Raw genomic sequence first — 26,215 nt, forward strand, 5'->3', positions numbered from 1 at the left:
TGAAGGTGACTAGTAGTTAAAGTAGTCTACAAAGATTGTGCACAATGTGCAGGTATAGGCTTCCTGTACTTGAGAATAACTCTACGACGTGTCTATACCGTTTCATCAGCGACTACAGTCATCCATAAGGGACAATATATGCATATCTATCTATATACACATGTTACGGAATCAGCCCGATTATACCTTTCTCCAAGATACTTTGGGCGGCGGGTCGCCCGTGCCGTCGCAAGGTATATACAGGCTCTTTCCGATTTCCGCTTCGTACACGTCAGTCGGCTGGTCGGTGAAACGCGGCGGCTTGCGTACGTTCAAGTCCGTGCCGGTGCTTTCGCCTGCGGTGCCGATGCGGTTCGACGGGGTGCAAGCGTATCGGCCGGCGTCGGAAAACGCGGCGGGTTCTATGATGAGGCTGTAGTGCTCGTCAAGATACATGCGGGGGTCCTGAAATCAAGAGCGAATGTGAATGGAGCGCAGTATGATATTTTGAGAGCATCTGTTACCAGAGGTGGTGTGTAACGAAGTACTCAAGTCGGTTTTGCCGTCGTGTACTTCTAAAGTGGTTGTTGAGGCCAAACTTCTTACTTTTACACTTGGGATTTTGTAAAGTTAAGAGCAGTTTTGGTTTTTATCACTTTGGTAAGTGAAATTATCAGATCAACCAAGCGAAATAGCCCCTATATCATGATAGCAGATTATATCTTCGAACAATACTCTATTGTGTGGAGACATCGGTCATATTGCGTTCTCGTGAACATCTTCCGCATCTCCGAATATCGAAAGTAAAACCCCGTCGATATCCTGCCACAAGTGAATGATACTTCGAGTAAATCTACTTGTGCATATTTCACACTTGTCATTTTCCATCTCTACTTGATGTATAGTTATGGCATGTCTTGGAGGCCGTTGCTTCGACTTGGAATTTAGTAGATATTTATATGGATTTTGCTGATTTATTCGTGGTGTGGGATGGGGTGCGAATCAAGTCACGGGCAGGTTAATGAGCCCGATACACCTGTAAATATGCGATAACAAGTAGAGGGCTAGTTGGATTCTGTTTGTATATTCCGTCCTGAATTGATGATACGCTTTCTTTTTGCTAACATCTTACTGCAAAATGGATTCAATCAAAGTTTTTGCTTTGTGAAAGTATCAAAGTAAATGTATTTCACCACGCCAACTAATTCTTAGGGCGGATGCACCATCCTAATGAAAACCCAGCATTCAGTCGCACTCTCACTCTGCAACGACGAAGGGTGTGTTTATACTAGAGAGCTGGTCGAAATGCGCAGTCTATTCTCAATGATGTTCGGACGGGGCAATCACTTACCCTGCGGTGGTTTACCACGACGCCATCTTTCCTCCACACGACGCTGTTTACAGGTGGTTCTGCATCGCAAGGGCAAGTCAATATCGCTTTCAAGCCGTTACCGGCATGTACGAACGGCGGCATATCATGGACTCTTGCCCGAACTGGAACATAGAGAAAGTGTTGCTATGAGATAGGCGACCGGTTTCAGAGTTGAAGCCTATGGCAACAGTGTAATAGGCTTGAGGATATGCCATGCCATTACTAACTCTGGTAGTACGTTTGAGATACCGGTTGCAAACATAAGCTTATAGTACGCTAAGAGAAGGATAAGAAATAATTTCCTCCCTACGCAATGGAGGATGCAAAATCTACCGCATACGGTGTGTAACATTGGCCACTTATAAGGAGGACAACTACGTCATTTGCGTTTGCATTTACTTCGGCATAAACCAAATCTTACGACTTGTCAGACTTATATCGACTAAGTCACATATGGTAGTTCAAGTGCATCATAATATACATCCTCAGCGTGAACAATGACCTCCCCGAATCAAATTAGCCCTGACATATGATTTTGTATAGATGCTATCATTTATCAAGATATGACAGGATTGTTTGTATGAAAATTTCGAAATGATTTGATTGAACTTCGTTCTTAAACCACTGACGTTGCGGTGACACTAAATCGCAGTAGTGTATACATCTTCTGTAACGTTCAACGCTACTTATTGAACTTTACAAGTCTTAGTGGTCGTCCGAAGACAGATGTTGTTGTTACTATCTCACGGTACGTCACCTTCTTCAACCGTCATAAGGTATCAGACATTGCCATACCTCTGTCACGGTGGTATTTATCAATTCTCACCAAAGCGACATACCATGTTCGAAAACTGATTAAAACCTACACTGTACAAACAGAGACGCGGTCGCTTTTGGTGAAGGCTGAATTCCATTATCGGGAACGCATGTAACGTTGCCCTTGTCTCTCGATATCACAGTGTAAATGATTAGAGATCCATCCGCTAACACTTTGTATCTCCCGCTGAGATGACTTGATATCTCCACGTCCACGTTGTTATAATACCATCTGAACAAGAGAATGTACCGTATATTTCAAAGAGTAATTCGAAGCGTTGACAGCATGCGGAAGTAATAGCTGAATGAAACTGAGTTTGGAAATGGGCGAGGATATTGGCTATCAATAGACGGGGCGAGATTCATTCGCCGCCAGTAATATGGGTAATACTCGTATTCTAATGCGGCTTATGTTTTATATGATCAACTCGAGATTCTATAATTTTAGTTCACAAGTCGATCTATCTTGGAAGGACCATACCGAGAAGCTATCTGTTGAACTTCACCATGGCGTTGGTATGTTACGACGCGTTAGATATTTAGTATCCTAGACATGGCTTCGCGAATATACATTTTGCAAAGGTTTAGAGTCGTTACACAATATTGACACACACATGAGTTTGGGTTGCTGTAACAAAACTACTTTGTGCCCAATAGAGGTGATACAAAACAACGCTATCAGTGTCCTTACGCGTTCATATCGATGCAATTTCGTCTTATCGAGTGGAGAATATTGGGGGTAGAAGAAATTACATCCATAGCTAGATTCTAGGTTACTCGAGTAGTTTTAGAAGCGATAAATAAATATTTACTCAATACAGGTAGAAGTTGGGAATTTCAAGAGTTTGAAAAGCTAATGCAAGTGTAATGAAACGTCTGAAAAGTACTCAAGTAGCTTTGTAAAGTATATTTAATCGAAGGTGGTAAATCGAAAATTTGTTACTTTCGAAGGTGCAAAATATATCTTCACTGCATAGCGAAATGACTGATGACTCGGTTTATATATCAATTTTTAAAACTATATTTCGTTACTATGATACAGGCGCTGTATTACAGGGCCCACTTAATGATAAAACCTCACTCACAAAATCACACAAACCAGTCAATACTTTCTACTTCTAAACGACAAACTGGAACTAGAATTTGAACTAAAAATGGATTTAGGAAAGGAAAGGTCTGGCATAAGCTGAATTTCGTAGTTTTAAATGGTAGTTTTGTTCGAGGGATCGCATACTTTTGGCAGGTAATCGGAAAAAGGTAGCCTACCTTCAAAATTGTAAGTTGTATTTTTGTGACCATACCGCAAAACGACTAATGACACCACAAATTGGTGCAATCTTAATAGATCTATTTAATTATCGCGATTTGAGGGCTGTTTCACACGGTTAGTGTGACACTTACCCAGATAAAAGGGATGAAAACTCATCTCAAAACTACATGCTTCTTTTCTAACTACAGATTGAATAAAGTAAGTGATTTTGCGAAAAAAACTATTCAAGTGATAGTGAAAGTACTTAGACGTATAATCACTTGAAGAGAGCTTTCAATATAATATCCTTTGTAGTGAACATTTAATAACCCAAAGGGTTTTCGGGGGCCTCTTTTCAAGAGTCATCTGCAAACTAAAGAACTTTACACAAATTTGAAAAAAAAATGTAGGGCAATTACTATGGGCAACACGTACTTAAGTACTTCGAAAAAGTAGAATTAGGCCTACTGTGTTACTGACCATTTCTGAAAATGATACATATATTGTGCCGTCACGCTACGAGTTTATACGTTAATCCATTTCAACTACCCCAACATTAAGTTATTATCACCTGTAACGCATCACCTCCGGGTAACCAGTCGCTTTGCAATCGAATAGCGCGTTCTTTTCCTCCCTTGTACGCTGATCAGTAGGCCGTTCCAAGAACTCGGGTGGCGCTGTAAACGATATGCGTAACGTACACAGTTGCGATCCGCGTTTTGTCGCAAGTCAAACCTTTCACTTTCACGACGGCTTGCTGTTGAATTTTGCCTTCCAAGCTTTGCGCCTGGCACGTGTAGATTCCGCGATGTGAAGTGTTCGATTTCTTGATGGCCAGCTGGTGGGTGTGACCTTGGCTTAGCAGTATTCCGTTCTAAACATGAATTACAGACAATGCCATGGATGATGCGCTATAACCAGGTGTAAACGGCACGGTATAAAACTGAATAGGCCGGCATACTGTAGCGCCGAACGGTTTATAATAATGGTCAACGTTTTCATAGCAATCGGCCACTCATACAGCGACAACAGAGATGCACGATAAGAACATACAGTGGTGATCCCAAAAATGGACTTGACAGCCCGTTTGATTTAAAGCCGTTATCATAAGTGCAAGTAACGAAGTACTACCTTTTCGGAGTACACAGGAGAGTCTGGCGTACTTGCATTACATACTGAAATGGTTATGCTTTACACTGCTACCACTTCAACTTCAAGATGACCAGGTCTTTGGTAAAACTAATTGCATTTAACCATTTGTATAATATCCCCTCTGCCCCGGTAACTAAATATATTTCCGAAGATTTTACGCACGATTAGGTTATTAGTTATTTTGCATTTGTCGCAATGATTTCGAAAGTAGCTTAATTAGTATTGACAAGCCTCGAAAATTCATACTTCTCTTCGTAATTGAGTAGCAACGCCGACAATTTCGACCAACTCTGGCGGTAATTCAGGGTTTGGATTCCCCCATGAGTACTCCATATTAACCTAATCAGCTAAATATGTAACAAAAAAGATCTATTGCGAATCAGATGCTATAAATGCCATATAATATGTTTTAGAAACAACGCCAAATACCTCGCCGCTCCGGATCTGTAGACCGTTCTTCCACCAGGTAATAACCGGTTGTGGCCGACCCGTGGCTCGACATTTCAACACCAAGCTCTCTCCCTGCCGCACGATGCTGTCGTCAAGATGTGGCGGTTGAAATGTTGGCGGATCTAAACAAGAATAGTTGAATTTACATTTCTAAACAACAATATACTATACGTGCTTATTAACACACACATTTGCTGGCCTATACTTGATTATATTGCCTAACTTGCCTAACTCCGAGTATCGGTATGGTGAAAAATATCCAGTGGACTGAAAACTGAATAATATCGAGTGGACATAAATGCATTTCAAAGCACATGGTGCATATAGGTATGGAATGCGTAAACAAAGCAAGCATTTTATTCTCCCGTAATTACGTAAGATAGCACGGATCAATTTCACAGAGCATGCACCAGGAGAAATTGCATTACCAGAGAAATTTGATACCACATTGATGATTGATGCCAGTTCAATTATATTTGATAATGCGTATCTAACTAATGCCTTTGGGACGGTCTACATCACAATATACGGACGATAATAACAACTCGCATAAATTACGTAATGTATCAGCCGTATACACAGGGTTGCCATCGACATGGATCCAAAAATAAGGACAGTCCAAAAATTAGTTTAGCATGAAAAAGTGTTTTTGTACATACTTTGTATTTATACGAGTCGTGGCATATCACATTCCATAGTTTTCACCAGAAACAATCTGCTCCAGCAACTCCTTGTTATTAAAAGTGCTTCATGGATCTCACGACAGCTTAGGTCTAGGTTTACCTTTACTCAGGGCCGATACAGCACTTCCATCAGCCCCCCCACCACCCCCCCTTAGGGTGATAAACCAAACTTCTTCACCTCGTTAGAGGCGTAAACCAAGGCGGAAAAAGGCCATACACCACGCTTAGACCAACTCATTTTTGAGCGTATGGAGCAAAAACTCCAGTAACAATGCTTCTAGTCTTGGTCCTGGCCAAAGAAAACTTACTTGCAATGTTGGAATCGGGGAATATTGCTTTGGACAATTGCGATGTGCAATCGTCGGTGGGGAATGATTGCTGGTGCCCTCGGGGGGCGATTTGGATTTCGACGGGGGCGCAAATGCTCACGGGCGATATAGGGGGGGGCGCTGGGCTCAGGGGGCGGTATGGGGGCGCTGAAGAAAAATGGCCTCGCAGTAGATGGTGTAGTAAGGAAATATGGTTATACAGTATATATTATATTCCAACCGGTACAAGCGAAGGTGTTTGAGTTTTTTATCAATAATTCTGGGATTACTCCCCGTCCAGGCTCTTTTTGCATATACACATGTTTCAACTGCAATAACTTCGCTTCTACTGATTGAAAGCTAGCAGAAATGGTTATGCGTCGTTCTTTTAGGCAACTTAACGATTTCATGGGGTTGACAATAAAATTTGAAATTTATATTTTTATAATTTATTCAAAAATTTAAACAAGCTCTGCGGCCGCTTCTACTTGTTGAAATTGAGCCATATTTGTTGTGCAGCGTTTTTTAGGCAACCTAACAATTTAATCAGTGAATCCCTGGAATCCTAAAAAAAATTACATTAAAGATGCTTTGAAGCTTTTTGGCCAAAATCTTCAACTGAATATACTTTAGAGCAGTGGTTCCCAACCTTTTTCGGTGGCAGGGCCAAATTTAGAATTTCAGGGAACGGCCGGGGCCGCACGAATACCAAGGCAAGAAGGAACCCAAAATAGTCACTAAAATGTGAAAATTGGCATTGTTCCGATCATTCGCTTGGCGCCATTGGCCATTGTGTTGCCGCGCTCCCGTTGTTCAGAACAATCAACCTTTGCTGGTTATTTCGGAGTAGTTTTATTGCCCTGGCGAGATTTCAAATCGTATTTTTGGAATCAGTGCGACACTTGCTTCCAATAAACACTGACATATCAAATTATTCGGACGCTTGGGTCGCGAGCTATAGGACTACCAATTATGCTGCTTTTTGCCAGCTAAGCAGTACGCATCTCGGCGTATTGAATTGTGAGGCACTTGTTGCACATCTATCCGTAAATTAGTTATCAATACCCAGTGCCGTAACAGCACTTCGTCAGCCCCCCCCCTCCAAAAAAAACTTTCTCTTGGGCCCCCCCATAGGGTGATAAACAGAATTTCGAAGCCCCCAGACCCCCTCACGCTAGATGGGTGTTTACCGCTATTTATCATCTAAATCGGGTGTCCGTATAGGCATCTTCTCGCGACTAATCGCGCGAAGCGCGAAAAGATTCTATAATTCATGATCGAATCGGTCAATATAATCGGGAATTTCATATATATTGGTATCCATTTTTATCCTCTCTCTGCTCACGTAATCAGATTGACCGGTTGAGCCGAGTGAGTTGTGTTTGAAAAGGTAGGACCAATCAATAATAAATAAGCCTCTTCGGGCGCATACCCGTTGGCAGGAACGAAACAGCACTTCGTCAGGCCCCCCAAAACACTTAGGTCTTGAGTTCCCATAGGGTGATAAACCGAACCCCCGTGCCGTTGTTCGCTTCTGCCACGAAATCAGGATCCCCGTTTAACGAGCCAGCGTGGAGCGCGAAAATCTTCGATAATTCAAAATAAAATAGGTCAATAAGATCGGGAATTGCATATATATTGCTATCAATTGCTTATCCCCTCTGCTCGCGTAATAAGATTTACCGGTAGAGCTGAGTGAGGTGTCTTGGAAACTGTAGGGTCCGTAAATAATAATTAAACATATTTGGACGGGCGGACCCGTTGGTACGACTGCGTTACATGATGTTATTTGTTATTTCGTGACCTCCAGTCTGCTATATCAAGAAATATAGAATCGCCCAAACATACTAAACTAAAAGATGCACACGATTTCAAATTGGTAGTTCTTCACTGGCATATAATTCTTCCCTGCGGGATGGTAGCCTATTTGTCTCGTGACGTTCAGATTGCCAAGACAGGAACATTCGGCGCTAGTCATTCAGGCGCCTAGAAGTTTTCGGTCAGCGTAAGGGCAGTCCTTTTCGGCCAAGGTTTTCTCGCTGCCGATCGTTCTGGCACACTTCTTGGAGTCGCATGTTACATGGCCTAAAACTTTATATGTCTTCGCGCGTCGTGGCACGGTAATGGCCAACGCCGATATGCCCACTTCTATAAATCTTGCGTATTTTATCTTGGTCGAAGAGTACCCAAAAATTAAGGTACTTGGAAACTTGAAATCGCGCGCAGCGCGAAAAATCTTTGAAAAAGTTGCATAAAATTTCATAAAATACTCTATAATTTATACTAATTCACAAAATAATTTTAGGTCCCATTCGAGCTCGCTCCCCCCAATTGGGGGGCTTTGGGCGCGGCAGTTACGGTCCTGTCAATACCTATATCTATACCTATATCTATATGTACTGCCCGTTCAACTGGGAAGTCAGGGCACATTGCATTGAAACAGCAGTGTCGTAATCTTAGCAGTCTACTCACAACTTTCCTGCAATCCTAATTGAAAACTCCAGACTCCAAGCCAAACAAGAGTAGATCATAAATGTAATTTTTTTCATAAATCGATTTCTCAATATTTTTGTGGGGGCCGCAAGAAGGCTAGCTGGGGGCCGCATGCGGCCCGCAGGGCCGCGGTTGGGAATCACTGCTTTAGAGCTACAATACTTGAGAGCTACAAATTTAATCGTTAGAATATTTCTTCATCATATCATAAATGATGATAATGCTTAGTGTTCTGACCAACATTCATGTTCAAGTTATGACATTGGTTCAGTACCAAATTTTAGTGTGGGAAAAGATCTCTACCACATTCTAAGTTGATTTAGTAGTCACACAAAGCAATTAAACAAAACCCAATACAACTAACTTCACCGTATTTCCAATCGCAGAGGAGAATTCGGGATGTGTACATCGAGCTCGAACAAAATAGTGTGAGCCCGTAGGCCTTACCCGATGGTTATTATAACAACCATGATTTGATCCAGAATATAGCTCATACAACTATTATATCGGTAATTAGTCGAGCGGTCCTCTGGCGCAATTCAAGCGTGAAATATTTATAATATTGAAGTCCTTATCCTAAACCGGACTTCGACCAATTACCCGTTGTTTTTACTACAGTCCTTAAAATAGGGGGGCGCCAGAGGCCAGACCCATGCAATTTTCGAAAGGGGGCGCTGGAGGGAAAAAGGTTAAGAACCACTGATTTAAACTAATCAGATTTAGCCTTATTTGTAGCTAAAACTATATGCGTAAGTACAATATAATTTATAGAAAAAACCTGGTACTGCTGTTTACTGCTAAATAACGTCCGCTGCGGTAGCTTGGTACAGACGAAACTGCTATAGCACCACTCACTGCCCTAGCTATGACACCACTTAGAAGTCAAATCTTGTGGTGTGTACGTCACGAGAGTTCCTTTCATTTATGATGTCATAAAATCTCGACGAAAAAGCATAATTTTAGAATATTATGCAACACAGATACCAGAGGAAAACGATCGAACTTCTGTAGCGGCTGAAAATAAGACAAAATAAGGACGCAAGTCGAAAATAAGGACATTTCTTAGAAATAAGGACAGTTGAGTTTTGTAAGACGTGACCCTTCAAAATAAGGACAAATCTTAGAAATAAGGACGGTATGGCATTCTATGGCAACCCTGCGTATACATGATGATTTATGATGATGCATCCATGATCCACCGTGCAAAAGGTAGGATTTTAGTCACAGAGCGGCAATGGTCGCATCACACAGCATTGTCAACCACCGGAATTGTACCTCATCGATATCAACGACTGATATTCTGATAAGATATCGCTTTATTGGATTACTTCACGGTCCTGAGCAATTTAGTTTGAGCACAGAGTCGGTTCCCTTGTGCGATAGAGTGACATTCTTCTAGCGTTGGTGCGATTACCTGTTGCATGCCTTCTTGGACTTTTGTGATACGATTGTTGATATACAAATGTTCTTTCCAATTCTCTACTAGTTGCTGACGATTACCCCTGACGAGTGTCAGCCGAAAATATTCGGGTTCAGTTCAATATGAATATACTATTCAATTGTATATTGGAGTTCTGTACATGCAAGAAGCAATTTCTTGGAGGAACAGTAGAACTTCAGTATAACAGAACCTTAAAATTTACAATCCGGTTATGCAATATTTGGTGATACGTTTATTGATATACAATGTTCTTTTCAATTCTCCACTAGTTGTTCCTCACGATTGTCTGTCGTAAATACTCCTGCTCATTTCAATATGAATATACTATTCAATTGTAAACTGCTGTATTTTGCACAACTTCACAGATCATCCAAACTATTCTCTCGCATATGGGCGATTTGTAGAACACACAAAATGCATGCGTAATTAGAAGGTTTCAGATTAATACTGTAATCCACTTGCACGGCGGCCGGCGAGGTATAGGACATATATTATTCGACATCGGGAAATTCGTGCACAAAGTGGTAACAGGTTTCTAGTTGACTATTAAATATATTATTCAATAGAATATTGCGGCTTTGTACCCCCAATAAGCTATTCAAATATTCGACTATGTTCCTTCTTACGCGCAGTTTCGAGTGGAAGATGATAGAATAACGTCTTTCCGCGCCAATGTTAAGTCACGTTTAGAGTCATGCTGGGCCATTTGTGGCATTCCAAAATGCGCAGATTAGCTCGAAAATCTCAATGTCTCTTAGGCTACGGGCACGCGTAGTCATTTGCAGTAAATCAGAATTATTTTAATGGAACCACTATCGATTACGAGATCATTATGTGCAACCGTGGAGCTTTCGAAGACATCAGAACACACGATTTGCGGTCGAAATCCTTACTAATGATTGAGGTATTTCGATAGCAGGCTTTTTGTTCCGCGCCATGGCAAATTTTATCCAGTCATAACACCGGCAGGTGATTTGTCTTGGAGGGGTCACATTTCATGCGAGCAAAGCATCTGCACAGCGAGCAAAGCATATTGGAACCGTTGCGTTCATCGCAGTGAAATTCTCGTATAGGATATAATGACAGTCTGTCGAATAGCTATTGCTAAACTGTGTGACTATACGGCCACAACGTGATTTTCGATTCATACTTGATCACACTTTTGTTGACGGTGAGAATTCTCACCAAGAATTTGTTTGGTAATTCCCCTTTTCACATTTACATAAGCTCGCTCCCAATCACGACAACCTCTTCAAAAAGTTTTATTTGTTAAGAAAAAAAACTGTGTAGCTCCAATGAGCGCATTTCTTGTTCCAATGATAGCCATAATGTAATCGGTTGACTTTATTCATGCGTGTGGAATTGAATTCGTCACGGACTAAATGATATTGCAGCTATAACAACGGTCCCCTTACAAACCTGATGTTTATACATGTTATTTGTCTGGGGCGCTAACTTGACATAAAATTGTAGGGATAGCACCAATTGAACGAACAGTCTTATTGGAATTAACATTTATGATTATATCGGTCGGTATCACAAACGATGCCGCCAAGTTCAAAATGTGTTTATCTTTGACATGTAAATTACATTTCTGTATGCTCTCCCGAATACTACAGGTGACGAGAGTTTTCGAAGTAAATGAATTAACAGACCCGGCAACAGTGATACAAGCTTCGTGGCAAACGCAAGCATAGCTATAAGAATGGGCAGTGGGCAGGGATGTCATACCGTACTGATTTACCAGATCTGTCCTTAGTTTGACATGTGTTCCCATTTTCGCCAATTAGGCAATGAGTTTTATGCTGCATGTTGCGTCTGTTGTTATATGTATGTATGTATGTATGTTGTGTGTAATGTGATATGATAGGCTTATGTAAATATGTCTGTCCAGAACAAGTTCTTTTGATGCTAATTCAATTTTTCGGTTGTCCTGATTTTTGGGTCTTTGTCGATGGCAACCTTGAGTATTGGAGAAAAAAATATCTCGGACTACGCACATCTAGGTTATTTTTCGCCCTAGGACTAATTTAGAACGCTTGGTATAACTGAAAATCGTTATGTGAAAGGAACAAACATAAACACAGTTGGAAGGCTATTGTGACGTTACAGCGATCAAAACGCAATAGTTAAACAGTGGCATTTGGTAGACAACGAAGCCTTCGAGGTTCAAAGAATTGTAACAGTAGAGCTCGTGCCAAAAATGACTCTCGTGGCCAAGTGCACAAGGTCAAATTACACAATGTATCTGTTATTCAACTGAGCCAAAGACCAAGACCGCTTCCGTGTAACAGTATCGGTTTGCAATGTACACCTCGGAGTTCACTGGATACTAGTCCTATATATACCGTCACGAGAACATCCAGAACAATGCTGAGATACCAGGCACTCATGACACCGCGTCGAATTAAATTCCACGCATTTTTTCGTCATCTTGAAAATCGGGGAACTAGTAAAAGGCAGGTGTGCTGGCGGTGATTTTGATATGCGTTGACTTTTGTTGAATTAAAATGTCTTCGAAACTTCGTTCTCGCGAATATAATATGAATCCTCAGCACCGGAAAGCCCAAAAAATGCATTCGGTCAAAGGCGCGAGCAGAACAAACAAGGTGTATTTGCAGTCTTGCTGCGTCTGGCATTTATAGAGTTATTCCAAGCAGCTTTTAATGAAAGTTCGGTGGCGGTAAGTGTTTTTTCGCCACGCAAAGCGACATCATCGATATATCTTGACGTAATGCAGAAAAATGATCACACTAGGACCAAAATCAAGATTCGGCGACAGGGATGAATAAGAATAGTCATAAATAACTTCTAATACGCATTAGATTCTGACTTGATCGATATGCATCGTCAAATTTTTATAACTGGACTCGGTCAACAACCATGCATCTTAGAGTCGATCCTTAACAAAATGTAAACATTGATGATCCATGTTGACTGTAAAGCAGTGGTTCCTGACTCGTGTTTCGGGACACACTTGGGGATCGCTGAGCCAGCCTCAGAGTCTCTCTGGAGCTCAACTCAAACACTGAACTCATACGCACGATTTATGAAGGCACGGCCGTCAGGGACATCATTGGTTGCAGGTGATTGGTAGTCGATTTGACACTGCCTTGGTGGTGCCTTGTGTGCAGTGACTTACTCTGGGGAGGTTAGGGTTCGAAATCAAAACACCATCCTTTTAAAATGTCAATTTTAATTTAATGTTAATTCTAATCATAATTCAGGCACATTATGAGGTAAGCAATTGGTATCGCGCTGTTGCGTTTCGACCGGACAATAAGACGCCACTTTCCAAGGTGAAGACTCGCATTTCTAATATAGTATCTGAAAAAGAGCATCATAAGTCAATCTAATTTGCAATAAATATCCATTATAATGTTCTCGTTTTGCGGACAGTTCGTCTTGTGCACGAGTAATCTACAGTGACGTAGTAGATGCGTATTGTAGTAGATATTTTTTCATGACTCGGCGAAATATGGGGTTTCACGAGGCTTGGAAGCCTGATAAAGATTGAAGATCACTGCTGTGGAGTTTGCAGTACATGCGTACATGGGTAATGTTAAACGGCCCATTGATGTACATTCCTTACAAAATGTTATATGTTCCGTTTGACATCACGATAATCGCCCGTTGTCATACAAACAACATCCATCAAATTCTTATAATCATTTGCGAACAAATTTAAAAGCGTCTATTCAAAGACGCAAAGTGCATTTCGACAGAGGAATGAGATAAAACGTGTGGTCGAATAGAACGCAGTTTATCTTCGTTGAGCGTTACGCCTATATCGTATTGGATTACCTGATTAAAAATTAAAACATCTGAAATTGTCTTTCGCTGGACAAACTTGGATGATTATTTTCCGTGCGTTATGAGCGATCATGACGCGTACGCTGCATCAACACCCTTGGGCTCATGAAATAGTAAAGGCCCAACAATGCAAACGCAGTAAAGAGAGGGAACTTGTGATGGATATTGTACACCGGCTTTGCAACTGTTGTATTAGGAACTCGAATATATGAATATATTTAACAAGGAACTATATACAGATGCAGAGGACCGTAACTGCCGCACCGCAGGGGGGGCGAGCTCGAAGGGGGCCCAAAATTATTTCGTCAATTAGCATAAATTATAGAGTATTTTTTGAAAATTTATGCAACTTTCCAAAAAAATTTCGCGCGATTTCAAAGTGCCAAATATCATGATTATTTGGTACTCTTCCCCCAAGAAAAGAACACGCAACATTTTTAGAAATGGACATATCGGCGTTGGCCAATACCGCGACACGACGTACCAAGACATATAGCGATTTAGCACATATTACATGCGACTCCAAGAAGTGTGCCAGAATGATTGGCAGCGTAAAAACCTTGGCCAAAAAGGACTGCCCTTACGCTGACCGAAAACTTCGTTATATATACAAAATACATATAGCTTTAATTGTCCATAGCCTAGGCGCCTAAATGACTGGCGCCGAATGTTTCTGTCTTGGCAATCTGAACCTCAGAAGACGAATTCCATCTCGCAGGGAAAAATTATACGCCAGTGAAGAAAAAACAATTTGAAATCGTGTGCGACTTTTACTTTAGTATGTTTGCCCGATTCTATATTTTTTGATATAGCAGACAGGAGGTCACGAAATAACACCATGTAACGAAGTCATACCAACGGGTACATCCGCCGAAGATGTTTAATTATTATTTTCGGGCCCTGCAGTTTCCAAGACACCTCACTCAGCTCTACCGGTAAATCTGATAAAGTGAGCAGAGCGGACAAGAAATTGATGGCAATATATACGCAATTCCCGATCTTATTGACCGATTTTCTCATTAATTATCGAAAAGTTTTGCGCTTCGCGCTGGCTCACTAAACAGTACGGCTAATTTCGTGCCAAAAGCGATCAACACGATGGGGCGGGTCGGTTTATCATCCTATGGGAGCCCAAGACCCAAGTGTTTTGGGGACCTGATGAAGTGATGTTTCGTTCCTGCCAACGGGTATACGCCCGAAGATGTTCAATTATTATTGAGGGTCCTATACCTTTTCACATACATCTCACTCAGCTCTATCGGTAAATCTGATTACGTCAGTAGATAGGGGATAAAAATTGATAGCAATATATATGCAATCCCCGATGATACTGACCGATTCAATAATGAATTCTTGAAATTTTTCCCGCTTCGCGTGACTAGGCGAGAATGGCTGGCCCACTAAACGGACACCGGGACACCCAATATTGATGACAAGTAGCGGCAAAGAGCGGGTAGACAAGGGGGTCTGGGGGGCAAAGCCACCCAGTAGCCCGGTTTATCACCCTATGGGGGGCTCAGGACCAACGTTTTGGGGGGGGCTGACGAAGTGCTGTTACGGCCCTGTACAGATGCCGACTACGTTAACCACCTCTGGCTATATCCCACCAATCGCGCATAGTGGGTTGCGATTAAAATCCATTAAGATCTGACTGTGACCCGTGATATCGTTACTAAGATGCACATGACCCAGCACACTTGTGCAGAGGATGCGAATGCCAATAACGGGTATGCCAGATGTAAGGCCAGTGGTAATAACTGATCAACAAACAGGCCGGTGCAATGCTGTTGTTGGAATTAGAATCTAAACATTAGATTATTGAAGAAATACAGGCCACTCCTTGATACAGTTGTTTCTCTGTGTATACATCAATGATGAGCATCGGAGCGGAGTTTTGCCGATTTTGTGACAGTGGGGGCGGAGTCGGAGGTTACTACTGATATTTTTTCGGATAATTTCGGAGTATTGTAACTTTTGTCTCCGATATCTTTGGATAGCTCTGACCAGAATACACTATTGATTATGATTACAAACCAAAACACAGACAGTTGACATCTTGTAAACTTGTAATATGACGGGTAACATGCAAAAATGATTGTCAAGTGCATAAAAATCAGCCATCTGCATTGCAATTGGGGACTGGAGAGTAAACAATACTATGAGGCCAACCATATTATCACACGTACCATGTTGTACCATGTGTATCATGTACCATGCTTGCCACTGTTCCGGATACTTGACGAAATTCATCGGAGTATCTCGGAGTCTGGGATTGAGCTCTTCGGAGTTGGAGGGAGTTTTCCTCAGACACTAAAGTTATCGGAGGGATTCGGAGTCTCAAAAAGCACCATCCGCTCATCACTGGTATACATCGGAATCTACAGTGTACTACACAGTGTACAATGTACTATATAATGTACGTACGCCGTACGGCCATGCAGTATTTATATACACCGACAATACGCTATGTAGCATACTTGTACTGCAGTCGCTTGTCGGTAGTCATTTAAAAAAGTTGCAGCACGAAATCCATCAGTTCATTATCAACACCTCAACCCGATTGGTAAATTAATTTGAAAATTCAAATAATAGGTACGAACAATAAATCCAAGTTCGACACGGCCCGATGGATGTGAAATCACAAGTTACGAAACAATATCAGGTATTACGGCGGGCCTAATACAACACAGGGATCCGCCATACCTGTACTGGTGGCATTCCAACAACCCACTACGAACGGTAAATCAACAAATACTTCATTCCAACGTGGGGCATGTGGATTAGCTTCACAATTCTCATTGATACAATCGCGAATATTTGGCGTAAATGAATTTTTAATATTTTCAACTAAATAACGACATAGGCCTCTGTACATCGGGGCCTTGCAACGCCGTTGTTGCACGGACTACATTTACGAAGCTACACATTATGTAATTTAGTGATTTAATTATTCAATATTCGACGCGTGATATTGGAGGTTGTCATGTGTGGTGTGCGTAATGGAATCGTGAATTCGTGCTTAGAATGATACAGTAACGACCGGCTAATTGATTACCCTCGGTGGCATGATACATGTTGGGACCATTTTACATCGTGTGTGTAAAGCATGGTTAATATAATTATGCATGGATACTGGTTGCTGATGAAGCCCCAATCTAATACTACCTATCGTTATGGACTATATACTGATTGCAACTATAATAATACTATATGACACCGATTCGAACCTACTGATCATATAGGCAAATTAGTGGGCAAAATCAGTGCCTGACTCATCCGATTCTGAGGAGTAATAGGCGTCGAGAACTCTAGATTATTACTCATTCTGACGTCATAACAGTATGAAAGATTTGGAAAGTTCAAATTTGTGCCTTTTGGCTGACATAATGAATATAAAGACAGTTCTACATCACGTTAAGCATAATTTGGTATTTGTCGACAAGGCCTATTTCATTGCACTCAGTAACAACGATGAGTGTTGATCACGGCTCCACAGATACGTCAGTTCCACAAACGTGCATAGCTTTGTGCTTCATATTTCTTATATACTGCGATATGACCAATCGATATTGCAAGGTTTACACCGCGGAATATACTATCGTTACTTGAATTTTTGGTTGATAAATCAAATTTTAATGTCAAGGAGCGCATAATTCTAGAACGGGAAACCATCATCTCTCGCCTCTCGACTTCAGTGTGCCCACTGCCCAGCCCCAAGTCTGAAGGTACCAAAGTGGCTAAGTCTAAGGCAGTAATGACTTCTGAATTTGATGTCACAAATTCCAACACTATCAAAAGTCTGAAATTTCGATATAAGGACTACTGTGCCGGGTCGGATTTACAACTCCACGAAATTGACTTAGTAAACAACAAATTCGTCGCATTAATATCAACATTACGCTTTCAACCGAGATAATACACGAAATCAGGGATTGCTGAATACCTAAATAGTAACAGGGTCTTTCCATACTAAGATATATACCTCCTGCCAATAAAGGACGATGGAAATGACCCATAAACCTACAATAGGCGGGCATGATGTATCGGTATATCCGGGCGAAAATATCGCACATACCTCGCTAAATTCCTCCATAAAGATCAATAGATGATTCGCTGAGATAATACCCGGGAAAAATAAACACGCCAAAGAATCGCGAGGCCGATGTAAAGTTGTGAATACCGCTTCGCGACACAAGAGATTCGAATAAATGCGCGTAAGCAAACGATTGCTATATCAAAATCTGTTCTACAGTCGCGACCAAGTGACAGATTTGCAGGTGAGATACGCGACTGAACTCTATTGACACCGAAAATGTCACATTTCGACTAACGAAGCACTTTACGAATTATACAAAACTTAGCTCGCAAGGTTGCTAACATAATAACGTGATAGATAATTGTCTCCATCAATCACAGTGTCATATCATAGTTAACGTTAACATAGTTAACATAGCAAACTATTCAAGATGTTACGATATCATGAACGACAAAACGCAATCGCAACCTAAACACGGAGAATATCATTGGATTTCACTATATTACCATCGGTGTATGTGTATGTGTGCATAGCCGCCTAGTCGTGTTTGTCACGTATCAAAAAATACCCTCGTTTATTCCAGTTCAGATGAGACAGCCACTGCATGGGTACCAATAATATGCAATGTAAAGCATATATAATTTTATAACATTATCTCAAAGTCATTGAGCAAATGCAGATCACAAATATCGATGAAAAAATTATACAAAAACCATTTTGTAGATGCAACAGTTATCCCGGAGCGCTGTGTTGTGATAAAATGCTTATGGCGTTTGCCGAAACAACATAGCTTTACAGTGGACGTGTCGATGTGTTGTTATGTGCATTCGTGATATTTACATTATAGACACAACAGAGCAGTGAATAGAAATAACTTACCCAACACGAGCACCTGGTGCGATGACGCTACCATCAGCAACAGATATGCAGTAAAATATATCCATGAGAACATTCGGGCCATTCGGAATCCAAATATAGACGAGCCTTTCAGTCAAGTAACCACAAGCATTCCCCCGATAATAAGCCGTTACCGCATGCTACTCGGGCTTTTCATATACGTAGCAATACTCTAACTTTCTATTCATTTAGAACCTTGTCAAGGCAAATCCACAGGTTACTCACAGTAACAGTATTCAAGTTAAGACAACGTCGATGCCTAACTAATGTTTTAATCAGATAAATTTTGACCAGCGCAATTTTGATTGGACTAATATAAAAGGAGTAATCAGTTAAGAAAACGTGACAGATTTTAAAGAAACTTATTTCGCAATTAACAGACTGCGGAATCTCAATACAACCTCTCGCATTCTTCAGGAGGGGTAATATCCCTAAGTAACATACAACAATAGGCACACAAGTCAAAGCGAAACAGGTACAGGATGCCTACGCAGAGGTATGCCAAGTAACTATGCATTCATGTTTGAATCTGCATGAATACGGAGTTTTGTGGGCTAAGGTAAGTTTCCGCATTCCAGCCATGTACGTACACTCGTACAGTTACCTTGGCCACAGCCACAGAAGTTGGCGGGTGTACGTAACTGCAGTGCGGAGTACTACTGTTCGTACGTCGTACGTGGCTGCGTAACCGAACTCTCGAGATAAATTTGAATTACGCATAGTCAACTCTAATATGGACCATTCTTACAAACAACTCTAACTCCTTAAAATTTCAGACTATCCGTAATTTTCATTCGTCAAAAGTAACCAGTCTATTAAATAATACAGCAGGGTTTAGCTTCCACTACTTGACGATGATTTGCAATAATGATTTTGAGCATTATAAATGCGTCGGTCTTCCATGACACCCTCATCAGCTAAATAGCCGCGCGCGGAACAACGGAAAATTTTCACATCCTACAAGTAGCGCTTCCGCTAGGCGCACTGTTGATAATTATAGCTTCGACTCATTCAGAGCGGCTTTCGGCCAATTTGTAGCCCGGGAAAGTGCCGACGACTCTCAATTTACTACGCGATCCTGATAAATAGGCGTAAAATTGTCTTGTCCGTCTGGCAAAGCCGCAGGAAGCCCTCGCATTACCAGGTTTAAAAAGGAAAATTTAGTCGCACGCTTTACTTAATAGCCATCTGCTAACCGAAGACTTGAGACCAAAATAATTTCCGTATAGTAACATATCCAACTTGGATAATGTTAACAGCAGGAGTATCTGAACTGCTAAACGTCGATGATATTACGGACTTATTAATATTCTGTCACACCAGTAACTTGAAGACCATCTGTTAGCAAAAAGGCTAGAAACCAAATAATTTTCATATGGTAGTATTTACAACCTGGATATTCTAGCAATACGTGTATCTAAGGCGCTAAACTTACGGTATTACAAACTTTGTAATGAAATCAATTTTGGTCGCAGACTTAACTTGTAAAACATCTCCTAACCAACGACTAGAGACCAGAATAACATTCGTCTATAGTAGCATATCCACACCGGAAATTCCAGCATTCGATAAAATTACAAACTTTTTAACGAAATCAAATTCTGTCGCAGGCGTAACTTTAAAAACATCTGCTAACCAACGACTAGAGACCACTATAACTTTCATTTAGTAACATATCTAAACTGGATATTCATCTGAACTTTGAATCTTCGACAATATTACGAACTTATTAATTACCAGATAAGCCCAGATTATGATATACGCTGTATAAATTATATTGCTCTGCAATACGCAGCAGGCCGGCGTCTGGCGCTGGAATACGCGAAGGTATGAAGCTCGCGTAGCCCGTGAATAATCGGAATTGTCGAAACTTTTTTGTGTATACGATGGGTCAAGTCAGGTGAGACTAGGCATACAAACCACTAGAATGCTGCGTGGGTGAACTGTGAGAAAGCGAAGGCGGATTCCTGCGAGTGCAGACGATATCGGACTGCGACATGATTGTTCGGTAGACCGTGGAGGTTGCAGAGCTAGAACACTCATATCAAAGGAATATCATACTCTAAAATCTCAATCAAACCGTCCTTAAATTTTCTATAAATACTGTGGTCCGTATATAAAGACGAAACAACCACAAAATGAAAATGGCTTTTATTCAATCAGCAACATATCATGCTCATTTTAAATTATAACGACATTCTTACTTACACAGGGGCGCAGGGTGTACAACATGCGTCTTGATCAGCAAATGATGATCCTGCGTAGCATATAGCAAACGCAAGACGTTAATGCAATCGAGGAAAGTTGCCGTAAGGGCGAAATTGCCAATAGCAATCAGGCATTAGCTTCTATACAATTGCAACGGGATAAACCACGCTTTTCGCCGTTGACGCAGCACGTCGCGCTCTTGTGTAGTGCTATATACGAAGAATGTTTGACAAATCAAAACCGTGACACTTATAAAGTTGGATTCTTGATATTCACTAAAATTGGCGTATGAATGAGCTCCTACGACAGTTAACTTCTCCGTAGTTGTCATCATAAACGCGACCAGTGTTTCTTTACCATGAAGATTTGAGGAGGGCGTTGATAGAATATTGAGGAGGGCAGAGGAGTTACTAACAGTGATGTGATGTTACGGACAAATTGCGACGGAGTGAAACATACCTGAACATACCTGGGGCACCATTCGTCCCATGAATATGGCCTGAACTCTAAACGAAATTCGTGTAATCTAGCAATTTCCATCCTGCCGTGTAGTGTAAATAACATAATCCGCACGTTCCGGATACAAAATCTGCATTAACGCCACATTGTACCAGTAGGTGTTAGGGACAAATACACCGTGGGCATTTCATATAGGGAGATATCCAAGGGGCGTAGGGGCGTCTGCTCTGTGTACCACCCCAACGTGCAAAAGTATCCCAGGGATATATCTCCACATGCAATGGTCCATTTGGCTCATTTACACTGATGGGATGGTTGTAAAGGTCCGGTTACGTATCGGAGAGCACCACTGTTATAATTTACACTCAACAGCATGGACCAAATTGGTAAATACACTAATTTCCCACCCATTTATTTACAGTGTGCTAGCCAGGCAGGACATTAGGACAAAGTCCATAGTGACTGTTTCGAAAACACTGACTTGGAACCCTAGACACAATGATTGATCCTTATCTCAAACCACCGTGCAGTGCCCAATATAAGTTTGCAAGTTACACGCGAAAACCCGCAAGTACACTTGATCGATTACATGACGCAGCAAGGTGTTATAACGATTAGGGGAGCGGGTGAAGTTTGACATAATTTTGTACACAAACGATATTAGATATTAGAGGCTTCACCTGTCAGGCACCAAGTGCGTCAGCAACGATAATAGACTACAACCAATCTAACCGATGGAAGCAGACAATTACATAAAAAATTCATACCCCACGCACTGACGGCAAAACCGATCAAATACACACGTAGAGTGTAGCGAGATCGCGCATAACATCAAGCGATATCGCCGAAACACCACTTCGCACCTCGCTGATGTGTTCTACATATCTTGAAGCGCATTTCAAGCCGCAAGCGCGAAGCAATTATGTTGTCGGTTGTCGTATGTAGTCGCGATTAATAAGGTGCGGATAAGCAAAGCCATCGCCGCTCATGTGACGTCGTACGCAGATGGTTAAAGGTTGGTCAGCGCCGCAGGGCGTCACTACACCTGCAACTTGGCGTAGTGTTCGTCATGATCACATTTCCCGTTGCTTTTGTGAATGAATATGATATAATCAAAGGAAGGGAAAGTAGTCAACGTTTGTGCTGATGTAGAAGTGGAATTACTGGCGAAATTAGCACTCATATACAAGTAGGAGTAGATATTTCCGAGGCGTGTCAAAACTGATCCCATTGGATGTAGAAAATTTGCTTTTAGCAGTTCGTCGGCTGGCTATACTTCGGAAATTCCAATATTTATCTTCGTTACTAACGCAAAACGAGTAAAACTGATGGAAATCTTCGAACATACAGTTATCGTTATATCGGGGCTATTACGCGCGGTTCGTGTGACAAATTCTCTCATAAAAGAGAAGCAAACCTATCGGAAACCTACTTTCTTCCGTTCAAAATCGGATTTGCGAAAAGTAAGTAATTTTCCACCAAAATGTTGCAGTAGAAGCGAAAGTAATCTCAAAACATAACCACTTGCGGAACTTGTGCAGATACGTAAAAGACACTTGAGAATTCATAGTGGAAGTACTTTGTTACTGACCAATGACCATACCACTCCATCCTGGCGATATATCACCAAAACATACATATCATTTGACTCGTTTTCACCCATTGGAATTTGGTTCCAGAAAGTGACGCAAGCCTGATTCATACCCGATTCACACCCGATACGCCAAAGTTTAGATCAAGTACACAATTTTGGTTTACAGTGGATCGACATTCGACAATTACACTTAAAGTTCTGGAAGGAAGGGTGGCGAAAGATATGGAACTTCCAATGTCTCCAGGCTGTCTCAGACTACCATTGAATTTCGATCGGATCGGAAATCGGATCGGAAATTGACTCGGTAATATTTGCAAACTGTGCCGACGTAGCACTCGTGCCGTACTATATCACCTCCGGCTATTTAAGTAAGCCAGTGAGTTCATTTACACCGTATGTACCTAATGTGTGGAAATACCATGGGAAATATAAAATTCCACGATTTGTGGTGGTATCAATTACGCTGCATTTGTATACAGTCGTAATCGGTCAAGACAGTGGTTCCCAACCTTTTCATCTCGTGCCCCCCTTGGCAGAAATTTGAGTCAAAATTCCCCCTTATGAGAAATCTGCCCGATGATCAAAAAAGATCATTTCTACCGCGCCAACTCCTGTTGACTTAAGAATAAGACAAGCAGTACTGACTGTTTGTTTCTAACAGGGGTGTAACAACACTTTGTAGACCTCCAAAAACAATGGTCTTGGCCCCATTCAAACAAATTGTGGAAGGCTTGACTCAACAGACCGCCACAAGTCCATTTGTGGTTTCGGCTTAGCATGCACCAATCGCTAATATAACTGCCCTGGAAAATCAGTATGCATAAATTTACTGGTCTCGCGATGTTTCTCTCAAGTCTGCGTATGCATTTGGCCAATAATATTGATACTTTCATATATAGCAGGGTTGCCCAGACTCGAGTCCGACTCGGTCCCCATTTTCTGATGACTCGACGCGAGTCATTTTCTCAAAATACGAAAACGCCTCGACTAGACTCGAGACAATCTGTGTATTGACTCGACTTGGACTCGAGTCATTGTGCATGACTCGAACCAAGCCATATGACTCGAGACTATAAGACAGTAAAGTGATTGATACCGTATTGGAATTTCGTCTATTGGTTCTGGTACTTGAAAATGCGTCAAGAAACTGGTCAAAGTGAGGAAAATTAGTATAGTATAAATCCAAATCATTCAATATCACCAAACAGAATTATAACAAGTGGGTTTAACAAGATTTCGACTGGAAACTGAGCAGTCAACACAATGTTTGGACTCTGACTCGAGTCCTAATATTATGACCCGGACTCGACCCTCTGCTCCGTGACTTGCACTCGGACTTGACTCAAGTCAAAACTATGAAAGTGAGATTGACTTGTGACTCGGAGCCTCGTGATTTGGTTACAGCCCTGATATATAACATACACGTGATCAGATTTCCTGCTGGTGCTCGTTGAAATTCAGTACACCCATTCCGTTTTCGGCAACATTGCACCAAGTTTAACTTGTCTTTTTCGATCGGGTAACTGTTCGCTAAAAATAAAGCAAGGCTCCTAGCGATCTCTTTGACTTGAATCGATGAAGTTGGAATATTTTGTCACTGTCTGAAAATGATGACTCGAAAATATAAGATAAATACTTTCACTAGAGACCTTGTTGTGATAGATTCGGCACGACATTTGCTCGCTTACGATATATTTAATTAAGAGGCGTCGCTGGCCTATAAATTGTCTTGCGAACTGCGGTGCATATGAACTACTTTAGAAAAAAAAGAGGATGGATTTCTATGTGAAAAGAGATTTAAAATAGCATTTGAACATACTTCCAGCAAAAACAGAACATAAGGAGCATACGTTCGGATATAACTGGTTGACGACATGACAGTTCGGACATGAACACTTTGGGAAATCCGTTACAATTCTAAAGTGGAATTCCTCCCCAAAAATTGCAAAATTCCCCCTAAGGGGAGGATTTCTCCCCGGTTGGGAACCACTGGGTTAAGAGAATATGATAGTGCCGTCGCATCAAGTTTTTGCAGTTGCATCAGGCAGTATAATGTATGAAAGACAGAGAATAGTCTATATACGCGTTTGACCAATGACCACTGACCATGATAACCAATGCAATCATCCGATAGAGAAATGAGCGCGAGGGTGTAACTCAGGCGTAATGGAAGGTAAGGGACACTAATCTTTCAACAATCCAACTCTCGTGCCATGCCTTCTGATACAATGTTTTGAAGATAATAAAAAACTAAGCGTTACGCACATAACTGTAAAAGATTGGCCAACGATTGCGATTGAGGTTAATAAATTTAAATAGTTGTTCGCAGCAAATCAGCGTCGAAGCAAAATACAACACCACTAAATTACGACTAAAATGTCTTGTAGCAGGGCTGTAACCAACTCACGAGGTCCCGAGTAACAAGTTAATCTCAATATTATAGTTTGGACTAGAGTCAAGTCTAGTCATTTTCAATTCGCCACCGAGACAAGTCAGAGTCCGAAGTCAGCTAGTAGAGGGTCGAGTCCGAATGATAGTATTTGACTCAAGTCAGAGTGCAAGTCATTATATTCACTGCTCAGTTTTTTAGCTAAATCCGGTTCAACCCTCTTGTTTTCAACTCTGCTAGAGTGATATAGAATGAATCGTATTCATAACATGGTAATTTCTCCCAGTCATAACTGTTTCTGGCCCTATTTTCCAAGTGTCCGGTCTGATAGACGAAATACCAATCATGTGGTTGTCTTCGAATTTTTCGAAGTTACAATGAAATGTCCGTCTTGGCCGCCCTAGTGCCGAGTCAAATTGCTCGAGCACAAGTCTAGTCAATACAAAAATTGACACGTGTCGAGTAAGTCATTTTGCGCAATGAAAAAAATGACTCGAGTCGACCCGAGTCACCAAAATATCGTGAATCGAGTCATTACAACCCTGATGCGTTGTAGAACTGGGAACTGTGGACGAATAAAGGGCACATACATAACATTCCACGTCATCCAAACTCTACATGATCGGTGACAGTAGAATACTCCACTCTAAGCATAATGCTCGAATCGGAGACGAATCACTCATGAACTCGATTTTGCGCCGTATACGTAGGAGCATAACGCATTAGCTATCTTTATCAAATTCCTGCACAATTTGTACGCTGTACGCAGTTGTAGCCTACACATCTACAATTGTATACGTGTTATACATATTGTAAAAGCTACCTTGGTGGTTCATTCATCAAACGCCCTCTGTAAACGTGACACTTCGCACCGAT

General features: G+C 41.4%; 1 protein-coding gene across 3 annotated transcripts in view; it reads right to left on the reverse strand.

Moving 5' to 3' along the window:
- Positions 1 to 26,215, reverse strand: part of LOC145445006 (protein turtle homolog A-like) — an 89,974-nt gene that overhangs the window by 16,606 nt on the left and 47,153 nt on the right. For 2 of the 3 annotated variants that reach the window (XM_080323090.1, XM_080323091.1), the window contains exons 4-9: positions 4,998 to 5,140; positions 4,152 to 4,290; positions 3,988 to 4,093; positions 2,218 to 2,399; positions 1,331 to 1,473; positions 187 to 444 (exon numbers count right to left, since the gene is read on the reverse strand). In XM_080323090.1, the coding sequence (XP_080179216.1) occupies positions 187 to 444; positions 1,331 to 1,473; positions 2,218 to 2,399; positions 3,988 to 4,093; positions 4,152 to 4,290; positions 4,998 to 5,140 (971 nt within the window). Of the gene's footprint in view, positions 1 to 186; positions 445 to 1,330; positions 1,474 to 2,217; positions 2,400 to 3,987; positions 4,094 to 4,151; positions 4,291 to 4,997; positions 5,141 to 18,671; positions 18,992 to 26,215 lie in introns of those variants that run through there. The other variant, XM_080323092.1, reaches the window with a different exon arrangement.

Source organism: Botryllus schlosseri, chromosome 8 (assembly GCF_051294905.1).
Source record: "Botryllus schlosseri isolate E-star chromosome 8, Bs_hap1, whole genome shotgun sequence".
Taxonomy (NCBI): domain Eukaryota; kingdom Metazoa; phylum Chordata; class Ascidiacea; order Stolidobranchia; family Styelidae; genus Botryllus; species Botryllus schlosseri.